Here is a 19,762-nt window from a genome sequence, read left to right as displayed (position 1 = left end):
ATTCACAAATCATGCAGGGCACTTTTGCTATTTATCTATTAGATCTATTAGCTATTTATCATTGGGCATACTGTGGACATTACTGGTGTACTCAATATTTATAAGCAGAACCTAGGTCCAGTATTTACCAAACAAATAAAATTGACAGATATATTACTGGTATCATGACATCATTATTTTTCATGCAACTGTAAAATGAATGTTTGTTTAAACATTTTGTGTTATTGGTATTTATGTCATGTATTTGTCATGTCATGAATAGAAGAATTTCCATTAGTTTCACATTCATAAAGTGGATCAAAATGTATATATTTTATATATTTTACATATTTCAAGTATAGTAATTGATTTGACATTGTACTTGACTATGATGTTGCACAACATGTCTATAGACTGTTTTTTTAAATAAATCCATTATCTTTTGATAATTTATTTAACTCAATAGGTGATTTTATCATATTTTTACAACCCAACTTGGTAAAATGAAAATAACATATGTATAAAAAGAATCATGCTTATTGCTTTATAAGTACTAAACATATCACTGTCAAGCAACAAGATGACAAGATTGCTTGACCAAATTGAGCGGGGCTCTTGTGCTGAGCAGACAGATTCACTGTGTATAAAAGAAGCAGCTCTGGATTTCTCCTAGAACTGACAGGCACCTAACTGGTGAGTGCATTCAATATAATCAGTGACCACTGTTTATTTCTATTGTGGTATATAGATCACTGTATAGATTACTTTATTTGTATGGTTTACATGCTTGACAATACAACTTTATCTTTGCTTAAAATAGACCAATTTGTTTTCAATCTTTAGTTTATTATTGAGATTTTAGATTTAAATACAGTACAACTTATGATGGGACACTTCAAACTTTCTTTTGTAGCATTTTGAGACTACACCAGATACCACTGATTTTCTGTTGGGATCAATCAAGGTAAATGCTTTACAAATTATAACATATCAAAACGGGATACACCACCAAAATGGATAAGTCTACCAAGAATATCTAAATGAGTCATTTATAACCGCTGCAGCAAAAGACTTACTGTATTTTAACTCTTTCTCATGTTTCAGTCTCCACTAAAGTGCCATCATGAGCACAGATGCGGAGATGGAGGCCTATGGCCCCGCGGCCATCTACCTCCGGAAGCCAGCGAAGGAGAGGATTGAGGCTCAGAACACTCCATTTGATGCCAAAACCGCCTTCTTTGTGGCTGAGCCTGAAGAGATGTACCTCAAGGGGAAACTCGTCAAAAGAGAGGGTGGCAAAGCCACTGTTGAGACGTTTAGTGGAAAGGTAGGTGACTAAAAGTTGTTTTATTTGGAATATTAGTATCACTTATTATCTTAGTACAACTTTAATTAAACTGTTTGTACTATATTTCCATTTCAGACCCTCACTGTTAAAGAGGATGACATCCACGCCATGAACCCTCCAAAGTATGATAAGATTGAGGACATGGCCATGATGACCCACCTCAACGAGCCTGCCGTGCTGTTTAACCTCAAAGAGCGTTTTGCATCATGGATGATCTATGTGAGCTTTCACTTTGTCAGTAAAATGTGTATATGTTTTAAGTCTGTGTATCAAAATATTTACATTATGTTTATGCTTTCAAATATTCCAGACCTACTCTGGACTGTTCTGTGTCGTCGTGAACCCCTACAAGTGGCTTCCTGTGTACGATGCTCAGGTTGTTAATGCATACAGAGGCAAGAAGAGGATTGAGGCTCCACCCCACATCTTCTCCATCTCTGACAATGCCTATCAGTTCATGCTCACTGGTAAGATCAAACTTGCTAGAATGTTAAAGTGGTTAAAGAGAACAAGACTTTACCTTGAACATAAGCTTATTGCAGCAACGATTAAGATTTAGCCTAAGTGGAGTGTGTATGTGTGTATTTCAGATCGGGAGAATCAGTCTGTCCTTATTACGTGAGTATAACATAAATTTTCAGGCCAAGTCTTTAGACATTTTATGATAATGAAGGAGAATAATCTAGTTTATCCTTCTCTAATCCCCCAGCGGAGAATCCGGTGCAGGAAAGACTGTCAACACCAAGCGTGTCATCCAGTACTTTGCAACAGTTGCAGTGGCTGGAGGTAAAAAGGCAGAGCCAGCAGCTGGCAAAATACAGGTAAATTTGGTTTTCTTGGCTAAAACTCTGCCAGAGGAAAGTCTATTTAGATGTGCGGCTAATAAAATTATGTGTGGCTAACTAAACCAATCTCCTCTTGTAGGGCTCCCTAGAGGACCAAATCATTGCAGCCAACCCTCTGCTGGAGGCCTATGGTAATGCGAAAACAGTGAGGAATGATAACTCCTCTCGTTTTGTAAGTGATAACATTCAGGAACCTTCAAGATTTTTTTCTACTTGCTATATTACAAAGAGTGATATTAATAATGATCTGCTGTCTAGGGTAAATTCATCAGGATCCACTTCGGAACGACTGGCAAGCTGGCTTCAGCTGATATTGAAACATGTAAATCTCATCCATGGTTTGAGTCAAGAGTCATCTGTCCTCAAATTTGTGCTGATACATAAACAGTGTTGGGCTTTAATGCATTAATCTTGTGTTTTCTGATTTGCTGTGTAATTGTTAGATCTGCTGGAAAAGTCCCGAGTAACCTTCCAACTGTCTGCTGAAAGGAGCTACCATATCTTCTATCAGCTAATGACTGGCCACAAACCTGAGCTCCTGGGTACATCAGTACACCACTTGAACTTGAAATTTAAACGATACCAGAAACAATACCAGAATAAAGTCTTATGCATGTCACCTCCTCTCTTCCAGAGGCTCTTCTGATCACTACCAACCCCTATGACTATCCAATGATCAGTCAGGGTGAAATCACTGTCAAAAGTATCAATGATGTGGAAGAGTTCATAGCCACAGATGTAAGATATTAATGCATAGATATTTTGATGTTGTATAATTAGTATCCTTGAAATTTTTTTTCCAAATATGAATAATTTTCTTCACGTGTAATGCAGACCGCGATTGACATCCTGGGCTTCACTGCTGAGGAGAAGATAGGCATCTACAAGCTGACTGGTGCCTGCATGCATCATGGCAACATGAAGTTCAAGCAGAAGCAGCGTGAGGAGCAGGCTGAGCCAGATGGCACCGAGGGTAATTGCTAAAATAATATTATAAATAATAATAATAATAATATTATTAAAATAATATTGTTCTCATATCGCATACAACAAAGTATTCAGTGTGTTTGGACAAGTCCCTGTGCATTTGGTGATAGTATAATTTCTTTCCATCAGTGGCTGATAAAATCTCCTACCTCTTGGGCCTGAACTCAGCTGATATGCTGAAATGCCTGTGCTACCCCAGAGTCAAGGTCGGAAATGAGATGGTGACCAAAGGTCAGACCGTGCAACAGGTAAAAGAACCCTTATGAACTGATGTTCTCAAATAAAGCTATGTCTATCACATAGAAAAATTCTCTGCTGGGTACCCTGAAGGAGATGAAAGAATGTCTCAGACTCTCTCACAAACGTATCACATACAAAAAGATTACATGGATTAACTCTTTGCCTGTTTCTAGGTCAACAACTCTGTCATGGCTCTGTGTAAGTCCATCTATGAGAAAATGTTCTTGTGGATGGTCATCCGTATCAATGAGATGTTGGACACAAAGCAGGCAAGACAGTTCTTCATTGGCGTGTTGGATATCGCTGGATTTGAGATCTTCGATGTGAGTGATTTGGAGAACATTTGAGCGGTATCGCATATCAACATTGTTTTGCCATGCAACTGATTACATTTCCATAATTACAGTTCAACAGCTTGGAGCAACTCTGCATCAACTTCACCAATGAGAAACTGCAACAGTTCTTCAACCACCACATGTTTGTCCTGGAGCAAGAGGAATATAAGAAGGAGGGCATAGAATGGGAGTTCATTGACTTTGGTATGGACTTGGCTGCCTGCATTGAGCTTATTGAGAAGGTAAGTAAAGTCTCTGGCAGAACAGATTTCTTGATTTTTAAAAACATGTTAAATTGCTAATTCTTTTCCATATGACCTAATTCTCCATCAGCCAATGGGCATCTTCTCCATCCTTGAAGAGGAGTGCATGTTCCCCAAGGCCTCAGACACAACTTTCAAGAACAAGCTGCATGATCAGCATCTTGGCAAGACTAAGGCCTTTGAGAAGCCAAAGCCTTCAAAGGGCAAGGCTGAGGCTCACTTCTCTCTGGTTCACTATGCTGGTACAGTGGACTACAACATCAATGGCTGGCTGGACAAGAACAAGGACCCACTGAACGATTCAGTTATTCAGCTCTACCAGAAGTCTGCAAACAAACTACTCGCTTTATTGTATCTATCCCATGCTTCAACTGATGGTAGGTAAAAAATGTGTGCAATTTCTTCATATGTGCAACTACAGAAATTCTGCAATGCCATTTCCACTTGATAATCAGTCTTAAAAGTGGATGTTGTTTTTTTGTAGCTCTCATGAGACACTATTTTCTGTAAAACAGATGCTGGTGGCAAGGGAGGTGGTGGCAAGAAGGGAGGAAAGAAGAAGGGTGGTTCCTTCCAGACTGTGTCTGCTCTTTTCAGAGTATGTTTTCTTTCAAGTTGGTTTGATATAAATCAAAACATGTCTTCAAATAAAGTGGATATTTTACCTTGCTATGGCAATTTACTACAAAAATAATCAATTCCAATCCACAGGAGAATTTGGGCAAGCTGATGACCAATTTGAGGAGCACCCACCCTCATTTTGTGCGCTGCCTGATTCCCAATGAATCAAAGACTCCAGGTAACAACATAAGAGCACCACGTTATTACAAAATATAAATGTGCATATAAAAGTTCCTGAATATGTTTTTTTCTACAATGTCCAGGTCTTATGGAGAACTTCCTGGTCATCCACCAGCTGAGGTGTAATGGCGTGCTGGAGGGTATCAGAATCTGCAGAAAGGGCTTCCCCAGCAGAATCCTCTATGGTGACTTCAAGCAGAGGTGATTTGCTATTTTTCTCTGGACTTCCAATGCATTAAAAAACAAGTTTAGTGGATTTTGACATTATCAGACATCGACATCCTGGGCTTAGAGAAAAGTTAAAAAAAGATATATATATACACTATTCATTACTTAATTCATTATGCTTACTTACAAGTATAAAAAATGTATCTGATTTAAATATTTTCTATTATAGATACAAAGTATTGAATGCCAGTGTCATCCCTGAGGGACAGTTCATTGACAACAAGAAAGCTTCAGAGAAACTCTTGGGCTCCATTGATGTGGACCACACTCAGTACAAGTTTGGACACACCAAGGTAACAAGTGAAAACAATTAAAATGCATTTGGTTTTACTTTTACTTTTATTTAATCAGTTGACTAATTCATTACATAAAACTGGGACCAGTCACATAATCCACTGAATTACTCAAGCACAATAATACAAAGTGACATTTTGAATATATTACCTCCAAAATCTAAGAATATGAACTAACATGTATACAGTTTATTCCAAATTACAGACTGTAATGTGTTACTATTACATAATTATTGTCAACCATTATTTCAATATATGTAAAATGATGTATGTATCCATCAGCTCGCAATTAGAGTGCATTCTTTCCTTTTACACATTTCTAGTAATGTTCAAGTCATCAAAGTAAGTTCAATGTGGTATTTTCAGGAACTAATGGATTACACTAAATAAATAATAATAATGTCCAACTATACTCAGTGTATGAATCTATGGCTGACTTTTTGCTCTTAAATACAGGTGTATGAATCTATGGCTGACTTTTTGCTCTTAAATACAGGTGTTCTTCAAAGCTGGTCTGCTGGGTACCCTAGAAGAGATGAGAGATGACAAACTGGCTATACTGGTGACCATGACTCAGGCTCTCTGCAGAGGATACGTCATGAGGAGAGAGTTTGTCAAGATGATGGAGAGGAGGTAGGAGAATGATACAGTATACTGAATTGTACAGTCCATTTGAAGGCTTCTCATATTATAATTGTTTTGTTCTATTGTTATACTAAGCAATTCCATAAAATCACATGATCAATCAAATGACTTTTTGTTTTCGATTTACTTTATAGAGAATCTATCTATAGCATCCAGTACAATATACGCTCATTCATGAATGTGAAAAACTGGCCATGGTTGAAGCTGTACTTCAAGATCAAGCCTCTTCTGAAGAGTGCTGAGACTGAGAAGGAACTTCAGCAGATGAAGGAGAACTATGACAAGATGAAGACGGACCTGGCTACCGCCCTGGCCAAGAAGAAGGAATTGGAGGAGAAGATGGTTTCCCTGCTGCAGGAAAAGAATGACCTGCAACTGCAAGTATCAGCTGTAAGTGAAATACAAGAGCAGATATGCCATTTTCTTTTATTATTTTTGTATTAATGACTATTTGTTATTTACTACATTTCTTCATTATGTTTCATCTAAAAATTGCTTGTGAATACCGTATGTATGTTCAAATAGGAAGGGGAGAACCTCTCTGATGCTGAGGAAAGGTGTGAAGGGCTCATTAAGAGCAAGATCCAGCTCGAGGCTAAAGTCAAAGAGACAAGTGAGAGACTGGAGGATGAGGAGGAAGTCAATGCTGAACTGACTGCCAAAAAGAGGAAGCTGGAGGATGAATGTTCTGAGCTGAAGAAAGACATTGATGACTTGGAGCTCACCTTGGCCAAAGTGGAGAAAGAGAAACATGCCACTGAGAACAAGGTTTTAAGTTTTTTTGGTTTAAACTTGCACTTATACAAAAATATAATTTCTTCTCAGGTTTTTCATTAATATACATATGGAGTGATAAATGCTGAAATTCAACTTGAATTAACCTATCAGGTGAAAAACCTGACAGAGGAGATGGCATCTCAAGATGAGTCTATTGCCAAGTTAACCAAGGAGAAGAAGGCCCTCCAAGAGGCCCACCAGCAAACACTGGATGATCTCCAGGCAGAGGAAGACAAAGTCAACACTCTGACCAAGGCCAAGACCAAGCTGGAACAGCAAGTGGACGATGTGAGAAAACAATTCTTTTGATAGTGTTTTTTTATGGTAATACCCTGATAATTTGTGTCCCAACTGCCAAAAGTAAAGACACTATTACTATTGCCATTATTCAATAGCTTGAGGGTTCACTGGAGCAAGAGAAGAAGCTCCGCATGGACCTTGAGAGAGCCAAGAGGAAGCTTGAGGGAGATCTGAAACTGGCCCAGGAATCCATAATGGATCTGGAGAATGACAAACAGCAATCTGAGGAAAAAATCAAGAAGTAAGTTTTATTTTTATTTTGGGTTCATATCCTTACTTTTCACTATCCCACACAATGCAACACCATCAACATAAGTCAGAACTATGACAGTGAAAACTTTCATGTTCTCCATATCAAGGAAAGACTTTGAAATCAGCCAGTTCCTCAGTAAGATTGAGGATGAACAGTCCCTTGGTGCTCAGCTTCAGAAGAAGATCAAGGAGCTCCAGGTAACATAATTGACATACAGATTAGATTCAGCAAATCAAGAATAACACATGATATTCAGGTTCATAGGTCTACTTGACATTGCTATCATCAAACCCTAGGCTCGTATTGAGGAGCTGGAGGAAGAGATTGAGGCTGAGCGGGCTGCTCGGGCCAAGGTAGAGAAGCTGAGGGCTGATCTCTCCAGGGAACTAGAGGAGATCAGTGAGAGGCTTGAGGAAGCTGGTGGAGCAACGGCTGCTCAGATTGAGATGAACAAGAAGCGCGAGGCTGAGTTCCAGAAGATGCGTCGTGACCTTGAGGAGTCCACCCTGCAGCATGAAGCCACTGCAGCAGCTCTCCGCAAGAAGCAGGCTGACAGTGTTGCTGAGCTGGGAGAGCAGATCGACAACCTCCAGCGTGTCAAGCAGAAGCTGGAGAAGGAGAAGAGCGAGTACAAGATGGAGATTGATGACCTCTCTAGCAACATGGAGGCCGTTGCCAAATCAAAGGTGTGTAAAGAGAAAATTACATGAGGCGTGTATTCAAAATTAGAAAATTATAGTTCAATATATCACCAGTTGTCACTAGGAGTAGAAATAAAGGTTATATCCGCCAAATTCACTTCCTTAATGTGTTTGACTATTTTGATATTTAGTTTTAGTATTTGTGTAACATACCAATTTTCATTGTTTACAGGGCAATCTGGAGAAAATGTGCAGAACTCTTGAGGACCAGTTGAGTGAACTCAAGGCCAAAAATGACGAGAATGTTCGCCAGCTGAATGACATGAGTGCACAGAGGGCAAGACTCGCGACAGAGAATGGTGAGTCACCTGTAATGAACAATTATGTTAGTGGGTTCATCATTTCATATATAACACATTTCTATGTGTTTTAGGTGAGTTTTCCCGCCAGCTTGAGGAAAAAGAAGCTCTTGTTTCCCAGCTGACCAGGGGCAAGCAGGCTTTCACTCAGCAGATTGAGGAGCTCAAGAGACATATTGAGGAGGAATTAAAGGTATGACAAATTAAATGTTCCTATTATTAGATCTTCACAGTAGCAAAAACACCCTTTTATGAAAAATCTTTGGAGGCTTATTTTAACATAGAACATAGCTTTCAAAGCACAAATGTAACAAGCGACCCTTTGACAGTTCTAATATTAACAGACAATCTACACAGGGATTTTTTATTCTAAGGACATCCAAATTTATACCCTTTTGGCCAAGGAAGCTCATCTGAGGAAATTTTGTCAAGCATACCCCACCTAAAAACCCTTTCTAGTGTCCCCCCACACGTGAAATTCCATCTCTGAGAAAAAAAAAAGTTATTTTTAGATTTGATCTTGTAGAGACTGGCACTGTTTTAGGGGTGGGGTGATAACAATGGGGAGAGATGAACTCTATGATCAGAATACCTCAATAAAATGTATCTTAATACTAAGTAGTAGATAAAATAATCTGAAAACTAAAACATTTCAAGTTAGTCACCCAGGGACCTCTATCTCCATCATGGGCCCTTGGAGTTCTCGGATCCATTGATGACTGATTAAAAATGTATTGTGTGATGTTTTCATAGGCCAAGAATGCCCTGGCCCATGCTGTTCAATCATCCCGCCATGACTGCGACCTGCTCAGAGAGCAGTATGAGGAGGAGCAGGAGGCTAAGGGTGAGCTGCAGCGTGGCATGTCCAAGGCCAACAGCGAGGTGGCTCAGTGGAGGAGTAAATATGAGACTGATGCTATCCAGCGCACTGAGGAGCTGGAGGAGGCCAAGTAAATAAAAATGTTATGCTTTTTCGTAGATTCAATCAATATATAATTCTTATTTTATTTTTTTTTTTACTTTTGTAGATAATACATAATTTGCTTTGTATAACTTTAGAGTATAAACAGCTTTTTTTTCTCTGCAGGAAAAAGCTTGCCCAGCGTCTGCAGGATGCTGAGGAATCCATTGAGGCTGTGAACTCAAAGTGTGCCTCTCTGGAGAAGACCAAGCAGAGGCTGCAGGGTGAGGTGGAGGACCTCATGATTGATGTAGAGAGAGCTAATGCTCTGGCTGCTAACCTTGACAAGAAGCAGAGGAACTTTGATAAGGTTAGAGTTAGATGAAGTCAAAGCCCAGTTTATTAAATAACATTAAAATTAAAAAATGAACACAAATATGACTTAATAATTTTGATTTAACCATATAATACTAGGTCCTGGCAGAATGGAAACAGAAGTATGAGGAGGGCCAGGCAGAGCTGGAAGGAGCCCAGAAAGAGGCTCGCTCTCTCAGCACTGAAATGTTCAAGATGAAGAACTCTTATGAGGAGGCTCTGGATCAACTGGAGACCGTGAAGAGAGAGAACAAGAACCTGCAGCGTATGTCCATCACACTAAATTTAAAAAATTGAACTTAGCACCTTTTTGGGGTTTTCTCTAACCCATATTGGTGTAGCTTATAACCTTTTGCAATGTTATTCCATTCGTTGCCTGCATGGAAACTGAAATTGACCCAACAACCTTCCAATTCCATAAGTCATCTATTTTGGAGGGACGCTTCGGAACTATTGACTTTGATTACAAATTTGGTTGGCCTGCTCTGGATATGAAAAAACCTTTTATCCTTAAAAATCCTCCCTGAATTATCTTTTGCAAAAAGGGAAGCCTCGGTGGAACCCTTATTTTTAATAGCATAGTTTGAGACAATAATTTATTAGATATCATATGTGAAGGCCACTCTGTGTTACTATAAATTATATTTTGCCTTTTTTGTTCTATAGAGGAGATCTCAGACTTGACTGAACAGATTGGTGAGACTGGAAAAACAATCCATGAGCTGGAGAAGGCAAAGAAGACAGTGGAGACTGAGAAGGCTGAAATTCAGTCAGCCCTGGAGGAAGCAGAAGTAACATATTGATTCCTAATATTGATATATGCAACAGCATATATGTAACCGTGTATCCATTTTGAATTAGCTCAGTTAAAAGACTGGTAACTATAATAAAGTACTTGTTTGACTTTTCTTAAAGGGTACACTGGAGCATGAGGAGGCCAAGATTCTCCGTGTTCAGCTTGAGCTCAACCAACTCAAAGGTGAAGTTGACAGGAAGCTGGCAGAGAAGGATGAGGAGATGGAGCAGATCAAGAGGAACAGCCAGAGGGTGATTGAATCTATGCAGACCACTCTGGACTCTGAGGTCAGGAGCAGGAATGATGCCCTGAGAGTCAAGAAGAAGATGGAAGGAGACCTGAATGAGATGGAGATTCAGCTGAGCCACGCCAACAGGCAGGCTGCTGAGGCCCAGAAACAACTGAGGAATGTCCAGGGACAGCTCAAGGTAAGTCTACCACCATCATTTGGTGAAAAATGTTGAAGAGTGAGTTAAGCGGTTAATACATATACATTTATCTTTGGTTCCAGGATGCCCAACTGCACCTTGATGATGCTCTCAGAGGACAGGAAGACATGAAGGAGCAGGTTGCCATGGTGGAGCGTAGAAATGGTCTGATGCTGGCTGAGATTGAGGAGCTGAGAGTCGCTCTGGAGCAGACAGAGAGAGGCCGCAAAGTGGCTGAGCAGGAACTGGTTGATGCTAGTGAGCGTGTGGCACTGCTTCACTCTCAGGTTTGTGGTTAAAAATCCACCTGGATCATATCTCTTCCAAGACATAAAACACATTTCTTGAAAATATTGTCTTATCTTTTCCCATATCCAGAACACCAGTCTTATAAACACCAAGAAGAAGCTGGAAGCTGACCTTGTCCAGGTTCAGGGTGAGGTGGATGATTCTGTTCAGGAAGCAAGAAATGCTGAGGAGAAGGCCAAGAAGGCTATCACTGATGTGAGTTTACATCTGTCTCATTTTTTATGGATTTCTCTTATTACAATGAAAATTGTTTCCTGTTAGTGTATTTATTAATTTCAATACTACATCTCCATCAAATTTTAGTGAGGCATTCTCATAATTTCAGGCGGCCATGATGGCTGAAGAACTGAAGAAGGAGCAGGACACCAGCGCTCACCTGGAGAGGATGAAGAAGAACCTGGAGATCACAGTCAAAGACCTGCAGCACCGTCTGGATGAGGCTGAGAATCTGGCCATGAAGGGTGGCAAGAAGCAGCTCCAGAAACTGGAGTCCAGGGTATGCACTTTATATAAATGCTCACAATTTAGCAGAGTTTCAGTATGAAAATCATAATTTTATAGTGGCATACATTGTACTTATGTTTGTCCATATTGAAATCTTTCTATGAAATACTGATTTATTATTTATTGTCACATGTTACAGGTGCGTGAGTTGGAAAGTGAAGTTGAGGCTGAGCAGAGACGTGGAGCTGATGCTGTTAAAGGAGTCCGCAAATATGAGAGGAGAGTCAAGGAGCTCACCTACCAGGTACTTTCTTATCTTACTAAAAAATGACCATGATTTCTCCTTCATTGTATTGCTACTCTCCATCACTAATAATCCTTTATCTCTATAGACTGAAGAGGACAAGAAGAATGTGACCAGACTTCAAAATTTGGTGGACAAGCTGCAGCTCAAAGTCAAGGCCTACAAGAGACAGTCTGAGGAGGCTGTAAGTCAATCATATTACTTAATCTTTGATATAAGAAGGTATTGTAAATAAACAAAAACATAAAAAATAAACTAATACGGAGGGAATATGCACCAAATACAACTCCATACTCTTTACAGGAGGAGCAGGCCAACACTCACCTGTCCAGGTACAGGAAGGTTCAGCATGAGATGGAGGAGGCTCAGGAGCGTGCTGACATCGCCGAGTCCCAGGTCAACAAGCTGAGAGCCAAGAGCCGTGAGGCTGGAAAGGTATCTGTATTATTCTGTTTGTTGGCAATGATAACATCAGAACTGTAGAAAGGCAATTACATTAATTGATGGGTCTGAATAACATATTCAGAACCGACGTTGAGAATGATTTGATTTGCAATGAGAATTTTGGATAGGAATGTAAATGCAATCTGACATTCTGTTCAGCAGATTAGAGTTTTAGTTACGCAAACATTTCTTGGGGGCAAATAATAATAATTTTATTGGTTGAGTTAAACCTTACTGGGCAGAGCCAAACAGCCACAGTTTTCAAAGCGCAAGTTAGCTAACTGGCAAACTTAACAAAGAAGGAACTATGGTTAAGTATAAATATACAAGTGAAAACTAGCTTAGTGGTGAGTTTCAAGCTCGCCATTTGCTGTGGCGAGAGGTCTGACTGACTACAGTTCCTAACTACAAGGCTTGTAAGTAAAAACAAAAATGGAGAGGAGTCGGTAACAGCTATTGTCATTAGGTTTTGTTGGAGGTGACTGCAGGCAGGTGACTGCAGGCAGGTAACTTTCGGCCTCGTATTTTGGGTGTTAAGTGATTAGTAGATCAGTCAGGTGATGCAGGTACCATCACTCATATATTTTTGACCATCTCAAAAACACACCTATTGTCACTATACTAGCCTATGCCACATACTGTCACTTTATACTGATCATAACACTGCCTCACTGAAATCCGCCGTAGGGATGGAAAACATGAATAGCCACCTGTGTAGGCTAACTTACCTGAGGTAAACAGCAGACACCAAATTGTGTCTTGTTCTTCTCTCACTTCGTTACACAGCGGGAAAGAGCGGGAAGGGAGTGGAGGAGCTGTTGGTCTATTGGTCTGTGCATCGCGAAACGACAGTTGCACAACCAGCTTTCTATAATGTAGTAATGTCAATTTGACAAACTGGAGATTAAAGAACATTTTAAACAAAATTACTCGGCGGAAACAAATCTTCCCGGGCCGGCCTCCCATGTAAATCGTATGTATGAGAAACACTGCTAGCCAATGTAGCCGGTGGACCTACCGCGGGGAGTGGCGCGGCTTCGGCTTCTCTCACAGTAGACAGCCCGCGGCGGCTCCAGCTAGCCAACCTCTCTCCACATAGCATCAGCTGCTAAAGCTAATTGAGCCTGATGGGATGGACTCATGGACATTAAGACAAAGAAATAAACCGGGTTGTGTTCAAACCACTGAAGGCCGGGACGTCTTGAAAGTAGATTCAAACAGTTGTGGTTTTTCTGCCACTTGAAGCGGAGAGAGACGTGCGGTGGGAATATGGGCTCTGATTGGTCGATTGACAGCCATTACCAAAGGCTTGCTCAAAGGAGAACTCAACCAACTAACAGTGTACCAGAAACATTTGTGTGACTAACTCCCTCCCTTCTGTCAAACAGCCAACCACAATAAGCCATTATAAACTATCACACAGCCAATCCCAATCGAAATTGCTCTATTGACAGCCAATTGCGATGCATGCTGGGCAATCCCAATCGAGATTGGGCGATGACAGCCACCGATTTATGATTCAAATAAAAATTTAAGAAGGGAAGATGCAAAGTGCAATAAATTATGAATATGTAGCCTAGTTACACAAGCTAACAACAACCTCTTATTAGAATTGAAACTGAAAGCAATGGCAGGTTGTGGTCTGAGATTAAGTTCAGACTTTTTCTCACTATTGTGGAACGACAGCTGCTGGTGCTTGTTCGCAAATTAGATTGATATCATTTTGCTACTGTTGTAAGAATTTAAATACTCTCCTGCAGCTACTTGTTGGCCAGGCTGCCCAGTGCTCTGAACGCTCAGAGAGGATGACACTCTGAATAAATTAATAGAAATTCTGATACTGCTCTGAATTTATGAACAGTGAGCTCTGGTGCCAGCAGTTCATAAACACATCCTCAGCGCTGACTGACCTACTACCAAACCATGAACATAATAATGGTCACATCAACAATCACTCATATTGTCTTGAGTATGAAAGTTGAAATTTGATGAAAACAAATTTTTTTTGTTGACAGAATTCTTAATAATTAAATTCTCCTTTCTTTGATTTTAGTCTGATGCTGCTGAATAAGAGACAACATCCACTTGAGGCCTTTCAACAGAGTTCATAAAATATGAATCACCTGTTGTGTTCTGTAATAATTCAATAAAGATAATCTTTAGCCTACTACACTGTGTCCTTTCATGTTTTTTTTCTGTAGCTTAGCCAGTACATTGATTTCCCTCCAAAGTCATACACATTTTATATGAAGCAACAAGCAAGGCAGCACAGTTTTACTGGAATAACTGCTCCTCCAGGGGCTCATAGAGTAAGAAAAAAGATTCCTGTGAAAAATGAAAAGGTCGTGGAAGCGGTCTTTTTATATAAGATTATTATTTATTCTGACAGAAAACAAGTAGGTTTCATTTACAGTGCAATCACTTGAAACCTAGGTGTAGCAGGCCTATTTGCTGCGTCTGTTTTTGCTAAACTGACTACTAGACTACAGGTTGTGAACAAGTGAAGCTTTACCAAACACATCATTGCTTTAATTATGTATTTGAGTTTCATATCAGCAAGTTGTGTCTTGTTGGCTACTTCCATTCCTTCTTTATCTAGTGCAGCTTGGCCTGTAATTGTTTGCTTGTTTCTTTTGTCTCAGCTAGTGTAGCTTCTAATTGCCGCAGGATATCAATCACAATTTGAAGGACAAGAGCATGAACACATCAGATAGATATGTCTAGAGATGTTGTTACTACCAGCAGGGATAAATTGATAGTAGCCACAGATGAGCCTCTTGCCCTTGGAGGGATGCTCTTTAGAACAAGGACAGCAGCATATGACCCATTAAAATCATGACTCTTTTCCACCACAACCCTCTTCCTTTCATAGAAGAAAGAATGATGAAATGAGCATAATATCATCATGGTATGTTAAAACTAAAAACAAAATAAGTGCAGTGTAAAATTTTGCCTAATAGTGTAGGATTCTGAGAGGTTTTGTGATTTTGTGAGAGGCTGTTTATGCCACAGCTGCTTCTGATGAAGAATACACATGTTTGTACTATGTAGGAAGCAAACATTATTGTTTACAGGTGACAAGAGTATTCCACATGATAAATCAAAACACAACAATCAAGATTTAATTATTTGAATTCACATGAGATAAAATTAGCTTAGATTACAGCATGTAAATTGGCATTGGGTCATGTTGCATCCATTGCTGAAGCACATAAGCCTTGTCAGTTAGGCTCACCTCTGCTCAACTTTCTTTCTCCTCCTTGTCTCTTCACAAATTATTTCCAAGACTGACTCACTTCCAAGTTAGGCTAACAAATACACCCTGATAACCAGTGGTGGAAAGAGTACTCGAATGTCCTACTCAAGTAGAAGTACTGTTACTTTGCTAATATTTTACTTAAGTAGAAGTAAAAGTACTGGTGTAAAAATCTACTTAAGTAAACATAAAAAGTAGCTCATTTAAAATGTATACAGAGTAAAAGTTACTGAGGTACTTTTTTAGAAAAGAGAACATTGTTAGATGTGATCTTTCCCATGTAATTTTAAAAGGACGAGAGGACAGAGTTCATACTAGATTCTTTTAATTAGAAAAAATTGGAAATTATAAAATAAAGTGCACAAACAAAGTTCTTCTTTGCTGACTCAACGTTCATTGTGAATGGCTCTGAATTGGTCAATTTACTATGGTTCAGTTTCTGATGCCTATGGAGAGCCACAAAGATGTGATTTATTAGCCTATGTAGCCAAGTACAATACTTCAGTAAAAACATACTTAAGTAAAAATACTCAAAAAGGTACAAGTAGCCTACACAAAAAAGCTGCTCAAATTACAGTAATGTGAGTAAACTCAACAGTCTTTGAAAGGAAGAACACTAGAGACACTGGTCAGCCTGTGAGTCTTTTATTCTCAATAAAGCAACAAACTAAATAGAACTGAACTCCCACCACTGGTGCTTCTCTCAGTATTGTCACCCTTACAAGGAAGAGGCCAACAGTCTTTTGAACCTTTTCAAGCTGCTCCTGTGCAGGTATGTTTGGCATGTCTTATTTCAGTTCAGGCTCAGTCCAGGGACTCATCCATAAGCACCTACTGACACAGGGACATATAAAGGTGAAGGTTATTTGGGTTCCGTTGAATGCTGGTACCCTGGTGGGCCATCCCCACCTCTCTCCGCCTTCTCTCCACCTCCTGACCAATGCTTAGCCCCATCTCCAGTTGCCTTATATTTAAGTGATTGATTTCTACTTTCTATCAATATCCTCTTGGGACAAATACGCAGTGATAGAAACGGCAGGTATAGCAGGAACATTGTGTGGCTCAATATAAACCTAAGGCAAAATGTCAGGTGTCACCATGATGACTGTCGTTATAAGCAGGTCGGACTTTTTCAGCAAAATTGGTGGCAATCACACCACTATGTCTTATCCACTGAGATTGTATATAATGAATGTCTTCATTTTTAACAATATTATTCAATTTCTTACAGTTTAAATATTTCATGATTATCACCCTTTCTGTTCCATGCACTTGACAATTTAAAAGCTAATTTGTATTAGATAATTCCAAGGCTATAACTGGTTTTGGATATCACTGTTTAAACTGAACAATTGTACAATAGTACAACTTGAGCCAGGTGGGGCCCACTGTGTTGCCAGGATTGAGACAGTCCAGTCAAGGGCCCTATGTGCACTGCATGCTCTTCAATCAAGACACAGCACTACATACCCATTGTAAAATAAGCTACTTCTCTGAGTTCACGTACAAATTTGTAAACAAACCATAGTGGAAATGTTTAAATTCCACTCTCATTTCATTAATTATCCTTGCTTATTAAAAACATTTTCTATTTTAAGAGGTTATGGAGGGACATCTTCTTCCTGACAACACACAACAACGTTTGTATGAGACACAAAGAGTAACTACTGAAGAATGTAATGCTGAACCTAATCATAACTTTGAACATTAAAATCCACTCACTGTTTCATACAGACATAGTATTCAATCTCTCTCACATCATTCTTGAGACACACACACATAATTATCAGTCATTGTGTTTTGAAGAGGCCTCAATATTCTGATGAACAATCTGAAAGTGTTTTTGATTAGGCCATCTCTTTGTGATGCCCTGACATGAAAAAAGATAATAAAGAAATTGTACCCTTTTGGATTCATTTTTATTTTTTTAAAATAATATATAATATCCAAAATTGCAAACATTTACAGCGGAACTAAACTAACTCTCAAGACACAATACACTGTTATATTTAGGATCCTATCCATGAGTCACTCATGCGCCCTCTCCTTGCCATATTATTTATATACACATGGCTCTCAAAAGAGAGTGATAATTCCATAGGTCTAAGCAAAGTCAGTTCACATCTAGGTAATAGTTATGATCTATAGCCTACCTATCCATGGAGAAACTTCCTGAAGGTCATCTACTTTTGCAGTTGAAAATCCTGTTAGATGAATGCAAAAGGCAACAACAATGCAATTTCACTCAACAGTCTAAATCACAAAACAACCAAGCCATTAGGAAAGACTTAAAAAGTACTCAAAATGTGCCTTCCCTCATTCACCATACATTTAAATTTCAACATTTCAACTTACCTCACTAAATCTGGATACATTTTTCATTCATGATTCCATTACAGTACTGGTATCTTTAACATCTTGTTTATCGGTGCAGGACTTATTTTGGGTCTTATCCCAGCCGAGATGGCAACTGTTCATCCGTCCATTCCAAGGCGATATGTAATCCCTCATCAGCTTTTATGGAACGGCGCTCAGCCTCAATTTTATTTCAGAAATCTGAGATGTGTGGTTGTCCTGCAACTGTATACCAGTGACATTTAGGTGCTTCTCCAAGACCACACTCCATGACTGCCATGTCCTACTCTGGAAAAAGATTAATATAACTACACTGTAGATCATTTACTATATTACATTCTTAAAACAACAACAACAAACAGTTGGTACATCAGTCTGTGCATTTAAAGCATCTATTATCTGGTGTAGTAATCCTAAAAACCTATGCTCAATATTACCCTAACATGCAAATGTATTGTGTTAAGTTGCCCGACCAGGTCTCTCTTGAGAATGAGACCCTGTGTCTCAATGAGATTACCTGTCTAAATAAAGGTTTAATAATAATAATAAGTTAAATATAATATACAATCCAATAAAATACATTCCACTGAGTATTATGTTCTGTAGGTGTTAAGAATCTAATTAAACAAATTCTTTTTTTAACAGTCACATTGAATGGAATGGCTTTGACCCTCAGTTTCATTGGACTGCAGAAATCTGATATGTGTGAATGTCCTGCAACTATACACCAGTGACATTTGGGAGCTTCTCCAAAACCTAGGCCCATGGCTGCATATATTAAACTCATTAACTGAAGACTGAAACCCTTATCATAAAAGGTAACATCTTTAATGTATGTTACATCATCATGATTATTCAGTGAAATGTAAAAAGACCACCAGACAATGCACTAGGGGCATTGTCTGGTGATATTGTATACCGGTGACATTACTTGAGTATCTAGATTTAATAAGGAGAATGAAACCAAAATATTTCCTGGAAAAATACATTATTGTGTTCATGTATATAAAAAGTACTATAGTTTATACTTCAGAATTGGTGTTCTTTTCCAGTGTCAGAAGATAATATTCTATGAGAGTTTACATTTAACAATACTATCAGTCATATGTAATCCTACGTTGTCGTATAGACGGACTATATAGCTATATTACACTTGAAAAAGTATCATTATTTAGGTGAATGGATAATTTTTTAATCTATTGTAATGTAAGACTTCTTTGTGAGAAGTCAGCTTGGGGACTGTGGAAAAAATACATACTGTTAGAATCATGCTTACGAGGCCATATCAGCACTGTAAATGTCAATGTCACAAGATTAGCGGCAACATAACAAGAATACTTGACCAAATTGAGCAAGGCACTCCTACTGAGCAGACAGTCCCACCCTCTATAAAAGAAGCAGCTCAGGACACTGCCAATAACTGACAGGCGTCCAACACAGGTGAGTACATTAACCTCCATTAGTGACTATTGTGAATGACTAATGTATCAATGCTCTCCATACTTACAATAACCCTGATTAATCTTATCATTGAATTAGCTTTATTTCTATAATTTCTTCATTTTCCACATTTTATGCTATGCTCAGATGTGAAACCAATGTATAGTTTTTAAAAATGATTTTGAGAATAGTTTAGAAATGAATAATGTGAAATTTGGTTTATTTATTTTCTCATGTGTAACACCCAATTCATAGGATCAGAAGAATAGACCTGCCTGCATTCCTTTTCTATTGGGACCAACTGAGGTAAATGATGTTTAATTACAAGTAATATCCACAATATCAATTACGGAAATCTCACCACAACTGATTAGCCTATATGTAAACATTTATCAATTTAAATGTTGTTACAAAAT

General features: G+C 38.9%; 1 protein-coding gene across 1 annotated transcript; it reads left to right on the top strand.

The window, feature by feature from the left end:
- Window positions 1–901: 901 nt before the first annotated feature.
- On the top strand, window positions 902–14,463 carry LOC139925476 (myosin heavy chain, fast skeletal muscle-like). Its single transcript, XM_078284502.1, has 40 exons — window positions 902–943; window positions 1,084–1,306; window positions 1,403–1,546; window positions 1,638–1,794; window positions 1,918–1,945; window positions 2,037–2,148; window positions 2,252–2,344; window positions 2,431–2,494; window positions 2,616–2,714; window positions 2,807–2,910; window positions 3,007–3,145; window positions 3,289–3,407; window positions 3,573–3,722; window positions 3,806–3,976; window positions 4,068–4,374; window positions 4,513–4,595; window positions 4,709–4,796; window positions 4,882–4,999; window positions 5,196–5,319; window positions 5,816–5,952; window positions 6,099–6,354; window positions 6,490–6,732; window positions 6,853–7,029; window positions 7,137–7,282; window positions 7,401–7,491; window positions 7,591–7,980; window positions 8,168–8,294; window positions 8,369–8,487; window positions 9,048–9,244; window positions 9,382–9,565; window positions 9,670–9,835; window positions 10,237–10,361; window positions 10,486–10,794; window positions 10,878–11,081; window positions 11,173–11,298; window positions 11,429–11,599; window positions 11,747–11,851; window positions 11,940–12,035; window positions 12,155–12,286; window positions 14,349–14,463. Exons 2-40 carry the CDS (start codon window positions 1,103–1,105, stop codon window positions 14,364–14,366), a joined length of 5,823 nt encoding a protein of 1,940 aa, XP_078140628.1. The 5' UTR covers window positions 902–943; window positions 1,084–1,102; the 3' UTR covers window positions 14,367–14,463.
- The last annotated feature ends 5,299 nt before the right edge of the window (window positions 14,464–19,762 follow it).

The sequence above is a fragment of the Centroberyx gerrardi genome, chromosome 7, assembly GCF_048128805.1.
Source record: "Centroberyx gerrardi isolate f3 chromosome 7, fCenGer3.hap1.cur.20231027, whole genome shotgun sequence".
NCBI lineage: Eukaryota > Metazoa > Chordata > Actinopteri > Beryciformes > Berycidae > Centroberyx > Centroberyx gerrardi.
The sequence above is the reverse complement of the archived record's forward strand: the minus strand, read 5'-3'. Positions and strand labels throughout refer to the sequence as shown.

Excerpts from the sequence above, each read along its gene's own strand:
- LOC139925476 (XM_078284502.1), top strand. The coding sequence starts at position 1,103 with ATGAGCACAGATGCGGAGATGGAGGCCTATGGCCCCGCGGCCATCTAC. Across the intron at positions 5,320-5,815 it reads ACAAGTTTGGACACACCAAG|GTGTTCTTCAAAGCTGGTCT; the intron begins GTAACAAGTGAA and ends TCTTAAATACAG. Across the intron at positions 8,295-8,368 it reads AAGACTCGCGACAGAGAATG|GTGAGTTTTCCCGCCAGCTT; the intron begins GTGAGTCACCTG and ends TATGTGTTTTAG.